The 18185-nt window shown below is 41.3% G+C and overlaps 1 protein-coding gene across 1 annotated transcript in view; it reads left to right on the top strand.

Moving 5' to 3' along the window:
- The window catches only part of LOC311260558 (semaphorin-7A), a 49914-nt gene that overhangs the window by 4066 nt on the left and 27663 nt on the right, over positions 1-18185 (top strand). The window contains exons 2-5 of the mRNA XM_084358548.1: positions 7052-7191; positions 9663-9725; positions 15273-15368; positions 15627-15732. Coding sequence (XP_084214674.1) covers positions 7052-7191; positions 9663-9725; positions 15273-15368; positions 15627-15732 — 405 coding nt within the window. The remainder of the gene's footprint in view (positions 1-7051; positions 7192-9662; positions 9726-15272; positions 15369-15626; positions 15733-18185) is intronic.

The raw sequence follows: 18185 nt of genomic DNA, 5'->3' as shown, positions 1-18185 counted from the left end.
ATAGCAGCAGTTACAGGATCTGCTGGTGCTCAACAGAAAAGCCTCGAAAGCGTCTCGACTTTAAAAACATGTTTGACTTTGCCTTCGCTGTTTTCATTTTCAATATCCGGAATGCTTTATTCATGTACAAATGTGAAAATATCTGATTTGTGCTTTTGCTCTTATTGCAATTTGGAATTTGTTTCTTTAAAACTCACTAATTCAAGGATTAGCTGCTCCTCAGGGGGGTGAGGGGAACGCTACAGCCCTCCAGTTTAATGAGGCCTTTTTTGGAAAACAAGCCAAAAACAACAACAAAACAAGGCTGTTTTTCTTGGTTTCTGAAAAGCTGACCTTTTTGGAAATTCAAGGATTTCATTCGACAGCAACGATTGAAGGTCTGAGGAAAAGGGAAAAAAAAGAAACACATGCTCACACATAGAGAGCGCAGAGCAAGAGAGAAGTTAGGAACTCGAATTACGATTTCAGAAGGTGACATTTCAGTTGTATGTGTGTGAACCTTTAGAAATAGTGCAGATATGGAGACATGTTAAAATGAGAGTACACTCTCTGCCTCCTGCCTGCTTTTGGTTGTTGAAAGGGGTGGGAAGTTATCTAGCTTGTGGTACTTTAAAGGAGGTTGTAAAATGTGTTATATTAGGCTGCTGACTAGGTTTACATTAGGTTCATCTGATATCGCTGTGTTGGTGTTGTTTCTGGACCATCATTTGAATTTACAAGGACTCCAACAATACGTAGCATGCAATCTGGTTAGACTTTTGAATAAAGCTTGATGAGAAATAGTTAGCATATTATGACTTTTGGACTTTAAATGTGTAACATGTGAGAATTAACCACCTGTCAAATTCAGACAAATAGGGGGCAGCGTAGTTCTGTTAGCTGGTGAACCCAATTAATGGTGTAGCGGTTGTATTAGCTAACCGGACTGGGAGCTTGGTGTCGTTTGTTCTGGAGGCACAATGTCACTAGGGGCTAGCTGGTTAACATGCTAACGTCAATAGATGTCCCTGCAACACAACACATAGATGTCTTTGAGATGACACCAAAACGGTTATTTCTTCCAATTCTGTTGATTTTGTAATGTTTTAGACTAAAATACCTACAGATTGACAATTGACAATAATAATTAAAGGTGCAAACAGGCATGGTTTGGTTAGGTTGCGACACCAAATGTACTTTTTTAGAAAAAGATCATACTTTTTGTTGAAATAACTACGTTCAGTCACACAACTTACATAAAGTTGCGTAAGCACATCACTTATGCAAGTTATGTCATATATGTAAACTTATTTACATATTTACATGAACATGCTTATGTAGCAAATCACTCTTGAGTCTTGTGGACGCTCAGGACTTTTCTCACTCCTTGTACCACTAGAGGGTTAACTACAGTGTCAAACTTTGAAGTGTAGGGTCACTGACCAGGCTGTAATTGATGCCTTGGGAGTGTGAACGGGCTGGAAAAGCAGCAAAATCCACATTTGGTACAGGCCATGGAAGACTCTCACCCAGGAGACGGGGGCTCATATCTCAAGTGGAGCATATTGTTACACTGTTCACTTTTTACCGTTACACTAGTTCACTTATTATTTCCCCTTTTTCAGTTATCTGTAGCAGTTTGGTAACTTTTAGGCAATGAAAGTAGATGGTCAGGTTTAGAAAAAGATGCTCTGGATTTAAATCGACCCTTTCACAATGTTAGAAAGGATAACTTCTCCCGTTTGCATATTTGTACAGTCTTTTTCCTGAGTCTCAAAGCTGCTACAATACAAAAATGTGAATGCTCAGTTGCAGTGATGGTCCTGGAGTACGGTGCGGTCTGGGATGCACTCTCTGTCCAAACGTACAAGTGTTCGCACTGTGTTGACGCCGTCACATCCAGGCAGTAAAATACTACTTATGTGACCAAACCAACCCCGACATCATCCAGCCCAGCTCGAGTTTGGGTCGGGTATCCATTAACATTAATTATGATGTTCCAGGAACAACACCAGCACAGCGATAACAGCTTGTGTGTTACATTCACAACAAACAGTGTTCGCATTTATTGTGTTTGTGCTTTGAGGCCTGACAAACTGCCTGAATGCATTTTCTTCCTCATATAACATTTGCAAAGATGATTAAAAAAAATAATTAAACCTGCGTTGTTTCCATCCATGTTTACTTCCAACAACAGCAATTTTCTCCTCACCTTCCTGTAAATCAGTGGAACAGAGTGTGTTTGTTTGGGGGCATGTGTGTCATCATGAGCGTGCACACAGGAACAAATTAAATGGCGACTCATCCATGAAAACATTGCTCGCTCAAGTACTAAAAATCCTTTAACATGAACTGACCTCTGTCACGCTGTATGATACCGTCAACAGAAATAGCATAATGGTTTAAAACTCGAAATGTAATTAGGATGTAAACCGGAAAGTCGAGGAGAAATTAAATTATTGCAGCTCCACGGTAACTTTTGTGTCACGAGGCAACCGGCTCGGCTGTCTGTCAAACATGTGAAATCACATTAAAAAGGGATAAAAGATATTATGACATTCTTAGCAAACCATTTGATTGGCTGCCATTTCAGGGTGATTAGTGTCAGTCAAAACATCATAAAAAAAGAAATTAGAATTAGACTTGTTTTACTCAGTTTGAGTCCATGAAGTCTTTACAGCTTTGTCAACTCTTGATGGGTTTTTTTTACCATAGTGAAGTTACTTTTATATAAGATCTTGACATAAGTAGCTGCTGGTAGGGTGGAAAATGAATGAATACACTATTTTCTATTCAGCAACTGATTTTGACCTTCTTTGAGCTTGCTGTAGGTCTGTCTAACGGAAGATTAACCTTTTCTCTGTTGTTGCAGCCAGCCAGAATTAAAAGAGGCACACTTTGAAGCTCTGCTTGTTAACTTCTGAAGGAAATATTTATGCCGATCTGTCGGTTTGCTTTCTCAGCTAAAAGGGTGTTCCTCTCGAGATCGTCAGACAGGGAAATTAACATACATTTTCCTACCTAAGCCATCACCCACATTGGCCTTTCTTGTGCCTTCCTCCCTTTCTTGTGAAGTACTAGCTTCATCAATTAGACTCCCGCCAATCAGAGAGGCCACAGTTTCCATAGAAACTTAGTTGGTTGGCTAGCAACCTGTAACAGTGATCACCAGCACTTCATCCTGGCTTTGCTGTCAGACTGGATGTCTTTTTTATTTCAGGGATGAGAAGAAAATCATTACAAATGCCATGAAACCATGACCGTGTAATCGCCTTTTGTCATTATTAATATATCCCTTTTTATATTGAAACATCAAAAGCAAAATGCATCATCAGTCTGGAATTAAATTCGGAAATGAAAGAGAAAATATGACAAGCAGTTTTTTTCTTCTTTTATTCCTCTTTTTAAATGTCCAGGCCTTATTTATGATATTTTCTGCTCCTCAGATTTCATGCAGTATTTCTTTTTTTTTTTTCATCTTTTGTCAAAGGCCTTAAAACACGTAGTTGGTTGGTTTGATACAAAGCTTTTAAGCTCTTCAGAGTGTAATTCTCTGAAATATCTGTTGACCAAATGAATGGACAAATGTACTTCTGGTGCAGAAGAGCTGGCATACAGAACTCAGAGAACATCTTCCACATGCCATATTCGGTCACGTCTGTAACGGTTGTAGTGAGGAACAGGTGCACCCAAAAGTGACGTCAAAAAGGTAGTGACTTGAAATGTTGAATTTATTGATCACAAGAATTATATCGCTGGTAGGATGAGACGTGAGATCGATCGCAGGCCGAGGGCTCCCTGGGTGGTGCAGGTGGAGACTCACGGTTTACACGGGAGGCTGGCTCAGGCAGTTGAGGTTTGTGAGGGGTGGCGAGTGGTTGAGGAGCTGGTACTCAGGTATCTCACACCCAGCCTCACCAAGCACCTCTGAAACAAAAAGCACCACAAAGTCCAAACCATAACAACGTCACATTTTATATAAATAACTCAAAATCAGAAATGACAGTTTGCTTCAGGGTATTATACAAACATTGCATATGACATCCTCTGTCCTTGGACCCTCGATTTGGGTAATCAAGAGCTCCCAGAAAAAAGCCTATTATAAGGAAAAATAATGGAAAAAAACCTCAGGAGGAGCCATCAAACAGAGGATACAAATCTCAGTGATGTGGATCCAGGAGGCCACTGAGCAGCCTCAGGTGTCACCATATGGGACCTGAGCCACACAACATCTCCACCAAGGAGACCTGGAGGAGAAGAGGCCACACAAAGAAAGATAGATGGAAAGAAAAGAAGATGAGAGAGGAAGAGAAACTCACACAGCTTGGATGACAAAAACAGGGTTAGAGGAATGCAGCCGTTATTAGAATGTTAAAGTTGAATCCTTTTGGCAGGCCAAAGGACTATGTTTAGAAATTCATTAAGACTGGGACCGATCCATTCAAAGGATATTGGAAACAGAAATGAGGGCTGAGCTGATCACATGAAAAGCACTAACTGAAAGTTAAAGCAAAGAAATTTCTTCTAAGTTTGGATTCAAAGGCCTTGACAGAGTCAGATAGTCTGATCTCAGCAGGGAGATTATTCCAGAAAGAGGCTCAATAGGAGAAAAGCTCCAGCCTGCTGACTTTCTTTGTAACTCCGGGGACAGCAGGAACTCTGTATTCTGAGAGCGTAATGCACAAAATGGGATGAAGGTTTAATTAGGCCAGCCAGCACCTCAAAGTCTGACCTGACATTAATAGAGCCAATGAGGTGCAGCTAAGATTAGTGTAATATGTTCAAATTGTCTGGTTTTTAGGTTTGATTCTGGCTGCAGCTTTCTGAACAGTTTCAAGACTTCTCACACCAGCATGAGGCTGACTGGACAACAAAGCATGACAGAACAAAAGTCTGGAGGCGTGAATTGAGATCTGTGCATTGCATTTTAACCATGTTATATAAGCAAAAAAAGGCAATATTAGTGATTTTGGGAACACTTCATTTGAAGTGTACATGAAGTAGTCTCTATGAATGTTTATGACTGTTTCAGATGTCTTTGTTATGACAACTTCATATTTGTCATGATCAATGAGTAGGCCTGATGATAAAACTTAACATTACATTAAAATGTAATGTTTCAACATGTTCTCACTCCCAAATTCGTCAAATACGGCAGCTCTGTCAGTGGTCTTAAGCTTCAAACTGTGACGCTTTACCTCTTTGGCGTCAGTTTTGAATATGAAGGGCTTTGCAGTCCAGTAAGCAATAATATGTATATATGCTATCCTTTCAGAATAACGCAAACTGTTCACATTTGACATATCCTGACATTTGGACCATTAACAACGTTGTCAAACGGTAGTTTGGTTAGGTTTAGGCACAAAAACTGTTTGGTTAGGTTTAACAAAAGATCGGATTTGGGGTTAAAATAACTACGTCTAGTCTTGTAACTTACATTCCCTAAATTACGTGATGTGAGTGACTTCACTTATACACATCTGTTATGTAAGTGCGTCACTCATGTAACATAAACTTCGCTGTTTACTTTGCTTAACTTAGGTAACATAACTTAAAAACAAATCACTCTTGGTTCTTGGTCATTGAACGATAGTCCTTTGTGTGATCCATCCAACTACCCCAACCGACCCCGACTTGGATTATCCTTGCTCTTTATACTACTGCACCATAGGGGCGCTTCAAGAAGTGACAGTTCGCAAACAGTTCACATATTGTGGCATATGATCTTTTGACAGTTACTAACGTTATCACAGAGTCAACGGTCCAACTTGGTAAGGTTTAGGAAAAAAATCATAATTTTGGTTAAAATATCTGCATTCAAAGTTACGTTACTCACGTTACATAACATAAATTCTGTCATTTACATACATTAACATACGTAACATTAAATAAAACAAATAACTCTTGGTCACAAACGGATCGCAAACCCTGGTCCCAAGGGGGAAAAGTCCAGTGTATGGCCCATCCAACCACCCCTCGACTCAGACTAAAGTGTTCCTGTGATTTCTTCAGTGTGCTGATTAAAGAATAGGGTCAACGATTCTTGGAAGTTAAACTCTGGTAAAGTAACAGTCACTCTTGATAATTGTGTGATTTCTCACACTGGTGTCAATCAACATCTCAGTTTTTATCAGATTTCAGGAGATGGAAATAATGTGACATCTAGTTTTTTTACAGCAGTCTTAAATAGCAGCAGTGATCTTAATCTATTTTTAAACACAGCCACAGTTGCAGTGTAGTTAAGTGTGAGCATCACTGGATGGGTGAATCACAAATGCCAAAATGACGTTTGAGCCTTCTGGAGGTGTCCAGAGTGTAATTCAACCAAGCATCTGTGATGGTATTTGCCCACATGATTATTTCAGTGATATTTATGCTTCCACCAGTGCCCTTTATCTCCAACACCCACCCTGCACAGGCTCCCTGTTTTAATCTAAAACCACAAAGGCCAGAGACGTCAGATCAAATGTTTTGGTAAATCAAACCAGCTCGTTGCAAGGAGTCCTCGAGCTGGCTCCTATATTGACAGCAGATTAAAGGTGGATTAAAATCCAGAGGTTTGGCTCTTTGCCATCACGGCTCCTGGACTCTAAATTGACCTGCCTGAGGAGCTTAGGGCGGCTAAATCTGGATCATCTTTTTAAATAACTTCCTGAAACTCAATTTTGCTTCCATGCATCGACCTTTTGTTATTTCTTTCGACCTCTAACGTATGGATTTTTATTACAGTACCTTGTAGCTTTGATTGCTTTTGAACTGTGATTGTATAAATACTGTATATATTCTTCCTTCTTCTCCTACTTCTCACTGTCAGGTACTTACTTAGTAGTCAAGCTAATTAGTCAGAGTACTGTTTAGCTAGTTAAATGTGAAATGGTTTCTGTCTTGTTTCCTGAACAAATTTAATTGAGTTCAGTTCATTTACATTAATTAAAATTTTATTACCTAGGGGCACGTTTTTCATTGCACCAACAAAAACATACATTTTAACAATTAAATCAACAACAATGCATTCTAACAAGGCTCTCGACTGCCAGCTCGTCTCACTAATATATTGTGTTATGATCCACAGAGCCCTCCAGGTTCCACTTCAACAAACCTGAGAACTACATCAGTATGTACCACCAGGAGGGGAGCGACACGCTGTACGTGGGCGGCCAGGCGATGGTCTACGTGCTGATGTTCACTAACAGAGGGGTCCGCGAGTGGCAGGTACACTTTACCATTAGCTGATTTTGCTGATGTGCCCACAGATACTCTAAAGGGATGTTTTGGGGGTTTTAATCTCTCAGCGCCAGGCTTTTGTTACGGGGAGCTGCTCTGCTGACGTGTACAGAGGAGTTATGAAAGACCGCCAAGCTTTTAAGTCAGTCCACTTCAAAAGCCACTTTGGCAACCGACCACTGCTCGGATATCCTGTTCGCACATCAGACATGAACATGAAAGCAGGGACCTAAAGGTTGAAGAGACACACTTGTTACTGGAGTCTGAGAGGAACATGCACACCCGAGGGACACCTACAAATGTTTGTTGTTAATTAGTGAGGTGTTGGCTGTATTTTTGAACTTTGGAGAGAGCTCCTCGAGCTATTTCCCTCTGCTTCCAGTCTTTATGATAAGCTAAAGTAGACATGACATCATTTAATTTTCAACAATAAAGTCAAGAAGCAAATTTTCCAAATTTTGAAGTATTCCTTTAAATAAATGTTGTTAAAGTGGCTGTTGAACTGTTAAAGTCTCTTTTTTTGCAGTAAATAGCAACTCACCCCTTTTCCCCCTGACATCCTGTGATTAGCAAGAGCACAGGAAGCAGATTGAGTTTGCCTGTTTCAAATAAGTCTAGTTTTTAATTTTTAAAGTTACCATGACACAAAACTAAACATATTACTTTGAAAATATACAGTTTATTCCACCCCGACACTGTCTGCCAGACTCTGCCGGACAACAACAAACACGGCTGCCCTCTTCCTGTGAGGGCAGCGCTGCGAGCCAGAGGAGGCAGCGAGAGAGATGAGACGGCTGGCCTGCCGCTGACCCAGTTCAGCAGCTGAGGGTCGAGGAAGTCAGGTCGTGCATACATTAATGAAGCTACACCTATCTCTCCCTGTGAGGAAAGGAAACATAATTGACTCAGTTAATAATGTCAACATAGGCTCCAGATTACACAGTGTGTGGGCTGCAGTGTCAGCACCGACTCGCCTGACAAATTGAAGAGACTGTAAGCTCGATGTTTCATCCAAATATGACTATGCCCTATTTTTCACAATGATTGCAGGCTGAGTGTTGGGTTTCCCCTCCGTGGAGACAAAAAGACAGGTGGAAAAAAACGAGGAATAGTGATGTGTTTGGCAGTGAGGGACTATTTTGATGTTTGATGGCGTGTTTTTCTTACTCACACAGTTAAGTGGCATCTTGTCAGGTTGAGTCATTTCCAGTGCAGGCGCAGGAGCACAAGGCCTCATTCAGACCAAATCAGGCGTTGCAGGGATTAGCCGCAGTGTTGTGTAGCTGTGTGGGAGGGTCACTTAATGGCCCGTTTGTGTGATGTAATGTTGCGAACTTTAACCCCCTCGCCAATGAAGAAGGTGGTGGTAATGCACCTCAAATCAGTGTTGCCAACCACAACTGAACAACCAAGGAGAAGCTGCTCTGTGGCTCTGCTTCTAGCATGCTGGTTGTTTGTCCATTTCAACAGATGAATACTAAAACAACCAGGATGCAAGGCATATCATTGCAGTGGGTTTGAAGCTGGTGCACAAGACCAAGTTGTGAGTTATTACAAGCAAAACATAATGTTGAATGCAAAGAAATGTCTACTGTCGACACCCTGTACCATTTAGCAACACCACTATCACACCCACGACTGACCCGTCCAACTGATGGGGTCTCTGATGCGGGCCATGCCTTTGCCAAAGGATGATTTGTAATTTAGCATGCTGGTAAAGTGATTGTCCACCTCAACAGATGAAAAAGAGTTTCAAACTGGTGCACAAGGCCAAATTGAGATTGAATTCAGGGAGATTTCCACCACAACCCACTTGTACCTCTGTTCTGAGGTGCATGTGGCACTTGAAAACAAGAGGTACGGGTAAAAATTGGAAATGGGATTGAGCCAAAAAAAGCTACCATAAGCATCATCAACCACACACAAGGAAATATTAGAGGCATCTTTTCTGAGGTTTAACATTGCAGAGGGAGACATTTATTAATAAAGGGTCAGTACACTCAGTTATCTACGTTGAAAAGGAGAAACAATGCTTGTTTGACTGAAGGACACAACACTCAGCAGCATCCTCATGAGGATACATTCACTCTGCCTGTCTTTATACCGCTCTTTATATTGCTCTCTCCACCTACGTGTACTCGGTGCAACAAGTTCATGGCCATACTTGGTTGATGAAAGGAATTCTGGGAAATGTATTGCATAGGAGGCAGGCTGAGATAGCGAAGGCATAGAAGAGGGTATATGGCCCATTTAATGACTAAATGAGTCCTTGGGTGCAGTGAACATCTCAGAATGGTTTCAGCTAACAAAGCGGATGTTTGCTGTGTGGATTGTGTTTTAGCCGCAGCAGCAGCAGCAGCAGCAGCAGCAGCAGCAGCAGCAGCAGGGTCACTATTTTCATGCTCAAACAGGGGAGAGTGAAAGAAATTGGCACAAACTAACAGTTCTTCCTCCCACAGATCCCAGCGGCATCCGATCAGACTGCAATTGACACCTGCAAGGCCAAGGATGCACCACTGGAGGTAGAGGTTCATCCTCACTGACTACTACATCTTCATCAGGGTGTAATCATGGACATCATCCTGCTTCTCATCACTATCATCAACTTTATCATCATCATCTTCACTTGCACTGCAGTAGGGGTACTTTTGATTCTGTTATTTGAATTAGGTTAACACGAACGATTTGGGAAGGAAGACGGAGGGCAAAATTACACAGTCAAATTTGCATAAAGGCACATAAATGCTAATTTATACAGATGAGTTAAAATTACACAGGAGACAGCTTCACCTCAAAACAAATAAACCGAACAGTGCACAGATGAGTGAGCTGTTGACAAGTGCAGCGACTAATTCCACAAGATCCCATCGAGAGACTGAGGGAATACTGCAAGTTGAATATGAAATTTCAAACTGAAACGAGTCTAAGAACGTGGAAAAGCTTCAACTTTTCATTACGAACGCTCCGAGGCAAATGAATAATCTTAAGAAGCACAGGATACAGTGCTGCCTAATGTGCTGCGTGTCACAGAAAATAAAGAAGTCCTAATGACAAAGAAGGGCAAGAAAGGATGTTCTTTAAATACCAAAACCATTTTTATCGTTTTTTTAACATGAATGAATAATTCCCACGTCCATTTTGACACAGTTTTATAATTACAGGAAATTACCAAGATCGTTGAGGCTAATTTTCCATTTTTACTGAGGGTCAAATTCTGCATTTACTCGATAGCAATAATTACCTCTCTGCTTAGCCTATAGCCACAAGATTTTGTCGGCTCATGTCTACAAGAGATCGTTTTCTGGATAATATGTACAGAATATCAGCAGTGGGTTGTAGCTGGGGGGTGATTTCGCCATAGCTGACTGGCCAGAGTAGATATAATGGGACGCCCACTGGCCCAGAAAGACTTTCTTCTGAAAATATATATATCTATTTCTCTGAACATCACAGCCCAGCCGAGATGACTGTTACGGTTATCAGAACTTGAGCAATTTGGTAAAATGCCATGTTGAAAATCTTGGAGGTTCATATCACTTTATCATTTTTATGTCACTGATGTTTGAGAAGCTAGAAGTCAGCCACATCATCAGCTGGAGGTCCGTTATGCTGATGTTCTGCAGGCCACTATTCTCAAACTGTGGACAAGCTCCTTCTCATGGCACGCAGAGGAATCCCACAAAATAATTTCTGAAAATGAAATTAAGTTAATAATATCAAAATACTGCAGAATACAAAAATACAAGGAAGTTTTGCAGTAAAGTATTTTATTTTTAGCCTGCTACGTAGTAAAGTTCATGCACGTCACAAGTAAACACGTCATCCATGATTACTGGAGTTACAAAACTAATGGCAAATTTTTATGGCAAGTTAGAAAGTGGACGTAAAATGAAAGGTTGAAAAATAATACAAACATGGCTCCAAACGGTAAACTAGGGGAAGGCTTATTTTTTTTTAAGAGGTACATGGTGTAAAAAGTTTGCGAAACACTGATCTACAGGCTCAGAAGCTGCAAGTTTGAGGAAGCCCCCAAGATTTCAGCATCATGTGCTTGGTGAGCAACTTTTATTGGCATGAATGGCGCATCATCTTCGTACAGTCACCAGTTCGCTTTAAAATAAATTATAGGGTGTTGGGGATAGCATTAATACCTCATGATGACTTGCTTTAAAACAATTCAGTTGAAGATCCAGTCGATCATGGCCTGAGCCCGAGTGCTGACAGCAGAAAAGATACAAACAGCTGCTCAAAGCTCTCCTGTCTCCAGTCCAGCAGCGTCTGCCAGGCCAATAAAATGCAGTCGGGTTTAACAAAGGAGTGTTCTTCCTGTTTTAGCACATGTATTGTGTAATAGGCTTGCCGCAGGAGTCGGTGTTACACGGTGTTCGAGCATACACTGATTACATTACTTGCCCATCACCTCCGTTTTTTTGCTTTTTTTAATATCAATACTTATTCGGATGATGATGCACGCTGCAATTAGACTATGAAAGTGTCTGCTCTGTACGGCAGCAGAGTACCAGCAGTCAGATTTCTCTAGTGACGTGAGGAGAGTAAGGAGAGCTGACAACAAGATGATGGCAGAGGATTTGTCGTCAGAAGGAAAAGGAAAAAGTGCTGAATTTATTCCTATTATATCTCAGATTTAAACCCAATGCTGACAGGTAACCTGATGAGGGGAAATGAGTTGGTGCGCAGTCTGTCGCCTGCAGCTCTTCATCAAACTGCTCACTGTGGCTTCTCCTTGATCCATATTTCACACTAATCTCCTGTCAGCAAACTCCAAAAAAATGACCATTTTCTTTTGTTTTGTAGATCAATGTTTGACGAATTATAGCCGTAAGTGCTACACTAAATGATGGACACATTGATTACCCTTACAATGGCTATACTTCATAATAAAAATTAAAGTTTAATGTGATGCTGCAGCAGGACGAAATGATTGGTTTGCATTAGCAGTAACTTGAGCTGTATAGATAGTGAGTGCTTTTTCTTGTAAATCGTATGGTGTAATAGGTTACGCTAGTGTTGTGACAGGTTTACTTACCGGCAGATAAAATTTCCTCATCACGTCACCCCTGCTCTGTCACAGCAGCGTGTCAGTTTGGGTCTATTATGGCAACCATTAGCGTGTTGTCATCAGGAAAAGGCCACTTTTGCAATTCAGCTGGCTTAGATTTTTTCTATTTCAGTATTGCCCATATCTCCAGCGTTAACAGAGTCACGACACAAAACATAGAGGGCACCGTTTTCCTTGCACAAACCGGAGGAAAAGCCTCCAGAGAGTCAGGAAGTAGAAGATGGTGGAAAATGAGAACATCCTGATCTTTCCCAATGAAGCTAATGATGCCGGGAAGTGGCCCAGGAGGCAACAAATCTTTCGGTCCTTCAGCGATAGACAGCCTCGCGGTTTGTAGAAAACTTTACTCCCGGTGTGAGATGGAGGCAGGAGGTTATCAGTAGGCAGCAATTGTAACAGACAGACTTTATTTCCAACTATCTCTAAGTCCACAATGTTTAGCTTCAGTTTGTCCCGAGCACACACAGCCTCCGAAAAGCTGAGCCCAGAGAGCAAATACACCAACATCAAACACGGTCCAGGTTGAGCATAACAAGAACAAACTCAATATTATTTCACGCTAATATTATTTCACAAGATCATCACCCTAAATGTCCAATCATCCACTGTCACAAGGGAAGGCTTGTGACAGTGGATGGAGAAGTTTGCTTAAAAAGGGCACTTAGCTCACTGTTTCCTGAAGAATCACTCAACTTTATGTTGTTAAGCTGTTAAGTGTAGTATAAATATTAAATCGAGCAGCAGGGTGCTTTCAAGTCAACAGCTGTTCACCCTATTCTGAACCCTATCACCAGATAATAACACGCAGAAGATACTGGAGGATTCTCAAAGCCTCTTCAATTATGTAGATGCTGAGGGTTATTTTTGCCCTTGCCAACATTTTGAAAAATCCCGCTTTGTGCAATATTGGTGAGGGTTTTCACAGAATTACTGACCACTTGACTAGTCAGCTATCAAAACCACTTGTCCACACTGTGCATTTTGTGTAGATCAATCATTCATCTGAGATTTTACCACGGCGCTGTAATAATAATGCATCATAGTAGGCTTGGGATTGTGAATGCCTCAATATTGGTGCATGGCGACTGTGGTTGCAGTTATGAAACAAACACTTGGTTTAGGTTAGGGGAAAATATTACGGTTAATGAAAAAGGTGAGGGTTAATTACACTCTGTGGTAAGACGACACATTCTCCCAACTCGTCAAATTCGGCAGCTTGCTCAGTGGCTTCAAACTATGATTTTCCACCTAACCCCATCTGGTGTCAGTTTTGCACATAAATGGCTCTGCGGTCAAGTTAGCAGCAATCTGTAATATGCAACGACCAGTTAGACTTTAAAATGAAGCTTGCTTGGAAACGGTTCACAAATGAAATATCCTGACTTTTGGACTGTCATGATTTGGTTGGGCTTAGGCACAAAGACTACTCAGTTAGGTACAAAATATACTTGGTTAGCTTTAGGAAAAGATCATATTTTGGGTTAAAATAACAACGTTCTGCCACATAACTTACATAACTGAAGCTGCGTAAGTGACTTAACTCATGTCAGGTAATGTGAAGGCCAGAGGTCCAATGTATGACCCGTCCAACCACTAGAGGGGTCCTTCAAGACATGATGCCAGAGGAGCATCTATACTGTCAAAGTTAGAAGCGTAGGGCCGCTGACCAGACTGCTGTTTTTGATGCGCTGGGAGCGAGAACAGGCTGCATCAGAGCATGAGACATGAACTCTGATCGCCTACAAGAAAGTCTGCAGTGCTCCATGCCTGCACACCATCCTCGCCTCCACCCCCGCTACATAAAGGGCACACTCCTGCCTGCTCTTGCACTGAACATTGGCTTTGTACATAAATGATGAGGTGTGGAATCGCTGAATATGGATATAATCCTTCGGGATGCTGGGTTTGTATTGCAAGGAGCATTGTTTCTCAGCAGTGTTGAGCTTTTCCTGCCAGCCAGTAAAATAACTACACAACATGATGCATACAAGTGTTGGAGATCAGCTGTAGTCTGATCAAAACTGAAGCTACCGAAAGAAGACAGTAGTCGTCACTAACCCTACCCCATGTAAACCCAACTCTAAAGTTATAACCCTCCAAGATCTGTTGTGTTAACCACAAAAATCCAAGTTCAACTGTTTCCCTCAATAACAAAAATACAGTAAAGTAAAACACATACAAACTTGCATAGACTTACACACAAATTACCCAGCCCACCCATCTGCCTACCCATCCACCTACACATCCACCTACACACACTTACACAAGCTCTGGCCCTGTTTGTTGGACTTGGCGATGTACTTCCTCCGGCTCCAATTTTTTTTTACTAACCATGTTTCCATCAGAATTTGCGATTTGATTGTTTTGTAAAAAAGCTGTTTAAAAGAAGAAAAAAAAAAAAAAGACAACTCATTCATGACTCAACATGAGCAGAATTTGCTCCTTCAGGGGAGTGTTTGGTATTCAATTTCAGCCTCCATCCAGTAATATCTTGGGGATAGCGGTCCATTTTTCTGTACTTAATAAATAAGTGATGCATATGGAGTATTGCAGTGCTGTACTGCAGGGCTAAGCCTCATGTGTGCTGTCTGCCAAAAATGTTCCGAGCATGGATTGCCTCCAATTTTCCTTAAATTGCTCTCTCTGAGCAATCCGCTCTGTCTCCTCGTAATCTGCTTTGTGTTGTACTCTTGCTTTGATTTTTCATCCCTCGATTCCACCTTCCTCTCTCCTCCTGTCTGTTTCTGTCCGTCCCCTGGTCTCTCTTTGTTGTTGTCTCTATCCTTTTGTGTTGTCTCTCCTCCTTTTGTGTTGTCTCTCCCTCTCTAATCACTTTTTCACACACTCTCCACGGTTTCTCCCCTCTCGCCTCTCTGTCTGTCTGCATCTTTAATCCCTCTCCCGATCGGTGTATTTTTTCTCCCTCTTGCTTCTGCCTCATTTTCTGCCTTTTGTCCCCTCTCTTTTTTACCGTCTCTTTCTCTCACAGCTGGAGTGTGATAATTTCATCACCGTCATTCAGAAAGTAAATGATACAATCATAGTATGCGGGACAAATGCTGGAAGCCCCAGGTGCTGGATGCTGGTAAGAGTTTCTTCAGACATTACTTGAAATGCTTAGAAATCACGATGCAGCTGCTCCTTGAGTCGAAAACAGTCTAAAGATCAATTGTAATTAGCATTTTATTTATTTACGCACTTATTTTTTTTCTCTGCTGGTTAGATTAAGGCCAGAAGTTATTTATCCCTACTGAGGATATCTTCACTCAGTACTGAATACTTGCCCTTAATGGAAACTTTCTGAAATGTGTGTGGGCTCAAACGTCCTCCCTCTCCCCGGCAGGTGAATGACACTGTGCTGACCGACGTCCAGGGCAACGGGCAGATAGCGTCGGCCTCTGACATCTCGCCAGCCTACCCTTCCCAGAGGTCCATCAGCATTCCTGCAGGTAAGAAATGCAGAAGAAGTTATGGGTCTCAAGGTGCATACAGGAGTTCATGATTCACTGGATGGAAAAAGAATAAAACCTGACAAATTATTACTGCCATGAAACGTTTTTCACAAAGGAGAGTTTTGTGGTTGCTAGTGAAGCTGATAAACCTAAATAATCCGCAACTAGATGGAGATAACAGCTGCACTTTGTTAAGATAATTGGGTACTGTGTGGGCTGAAGTGAAGAATTGGTAATTTAAAGCTTGTTTGATTGGATGATTTACCAGATGGGTGTTCCCATTTGGATTTAGACCTGACTTATTATCGAGCCTCAAGGTTCCCTCCGTGTTCTTAAACCTTTTGCATGCTGGACAAACATCTGGTTTTCGTCTTCAGTGGGAAAGGGTGCGATGGGCATTCATTCTCTGGTCAAATGACTCTGCTGCAGTCTAACGTTCCAGACATTTGCACAGAAAAAACTTTTCCATCCGTGTCCGTTTAAGCAGCGCTCAGACATCATTCAGTTGAGTTTGAAAGAGACTGACGTAAAAGATATTAAAAAAATGGACCTTGGCCTCCAGGCTGCCGTCTACCGTTCCCTGTTTTCCAGCTCATTGAAACGTCTAACTCGACACAATAGAAAGAAAGAAAAAACAGAGAGACAAACTTCTGGACTTCTGGTGATGAAAAAGGAGTCGCCTGTTTAAAAAAACCTGCACATTCGAACATATTTTGGTGTAAAAATGGTAATAATAACACAACACACAAGAAAAGACATGAATCATTCTAGTAACAATAATGATTTTTGAAGGCACCAACAAACAATGTCCGACAGACAGGGGCAAAACAGTTAGATGGGTCGTTTTAGAAGGCAGCTAGAAACAACATATTTTATGGTTCAGTCTTTTGAAGTTCCTCAAAGTTGAGCTCTCAAGGAAAAGCCTTGATGGTGATTATCCCAATAATTGAATTTGTGCCTCTTCATGCTAGGATCTCATGATGGCAAAATCTTGCACCAAACAGAAGTTCTCAAAGTAATCAGTACTTCAGGAAGTAATGTTTTTAGGTAATTGAGGTGGAGTTGTTCCATTTCCTGAGAGTGAGTGTCACCATCTCTAAAGTCTCAACCTTATTCTTGCCCAAGGTGTCACTTCTTCATATAACTTGTTTTGGAACAAAGCCATCTACCAACTCTTTAAATTAACTTTACTCATTTGAGTCGGGAGCAACAGAGCAGACACTCGTGAATCCCCGGACTCCCAGGAGCAATCTGTCTCTTATTATCACTCTCTATTCATAACATGCAAATGAACAGGAGATGCTTTTCACGTATAAGTGCCTGACAATATTTCAGAGAGCCTCAACAAGATAGATGTGTTCGTACGTTTTAATAGATCATGTAGTACTTGGCTGAAACATATGTACTCTACCTTAAACGAGACCTAATATGTTTCCTACTTTTAGTGAAATAAAGGCCCTCAATGCTAATTGGATAATATCTGCAATTCGAAACACAGCACAGCTAGGTTTCTTTCTCTTGTGTAATTATTTAATGAGGTAACTTCAGGAAATCATTTCAGAGTTGCAACAAAGGCACTTAAAAAAACAACTTGAGTGGCTTTGAAATCCATTAAACAAAAGAGCTTTATCTAAGTGAAGGTTGTTGAGTGAGCTGATGCAATTCACCAGATAGCTGAATCACACTTCTTCTCCATAAGTGTTAGCGACGTGCTCTACCAACAATATTCAGTTGCATAGGGAACTTATGGAATAACTCCGCCCATCTTGTTACAGTCGACACACATCCACCCCGAAAAAACAAAGGAGAAACCCTAGAAAGAGCGACAGCAGAAACATCATAGCTCAGTGATGGTCATAGAGCTGTAATGAGTTTCTTCCTGTGCCCTAGCAGATCATATACTGTATGTAATTTTATAACATCACCAGGGGATCGCACCACCCTGAGTGCCAAACACACAAGAGCCAGCCATCTGCCATTGCGCATTCATATGGAAAAAAAAAAAAAATCATGATGAAACTGAGCTGTTGTACAAGCGACTGCATCAACAGATTCAGAGAGAAACTCAGGCTGAAGTTTTCACAGACTCTTTGATGCTAAAGAGATATGAAGAGGGCAGCGTAATGGTTACTAACAGGCAACTTGTTCTCGGGATGAAACATAATAAAATCAAAACACTTTTTGGTACCACTCTTCGTCCACAGATAACCAGAAGATCCTTTGAAGTCTCAGTACTTTTGATCATGCAGGCAGATTCTTTAAAACATGGTCTTCAGTATGTATGTATGTGTCCTGCAGGCTTTGTTTACTTCCATTACCTCCCCAGTGTGGAGGTATATATGTGAGGAAACTCAATATCTGGCCACACTTCAGCATCCAGAGACTGCTGACTGTCTGGTGCAGTGTACCAGTCATTCTTGTTGCCAGTGGCAATCTTTTCAAGGGTTTCA

Source organism: Pagrus pagrus (assembly GCF_965226575.1).
Source record: "Pagrus pagrus genome assembly, chromosome: 7".
NCBI classification, from domain to species: Eukaryota; Metazoa; Chordata; class Actinopteri; order Spariformes; family Sparidae; genus Pagrus; species Pagrus pagrus.
This window is presented reverse-complemented; position numbering and strand designations above follow the sequence as displayed.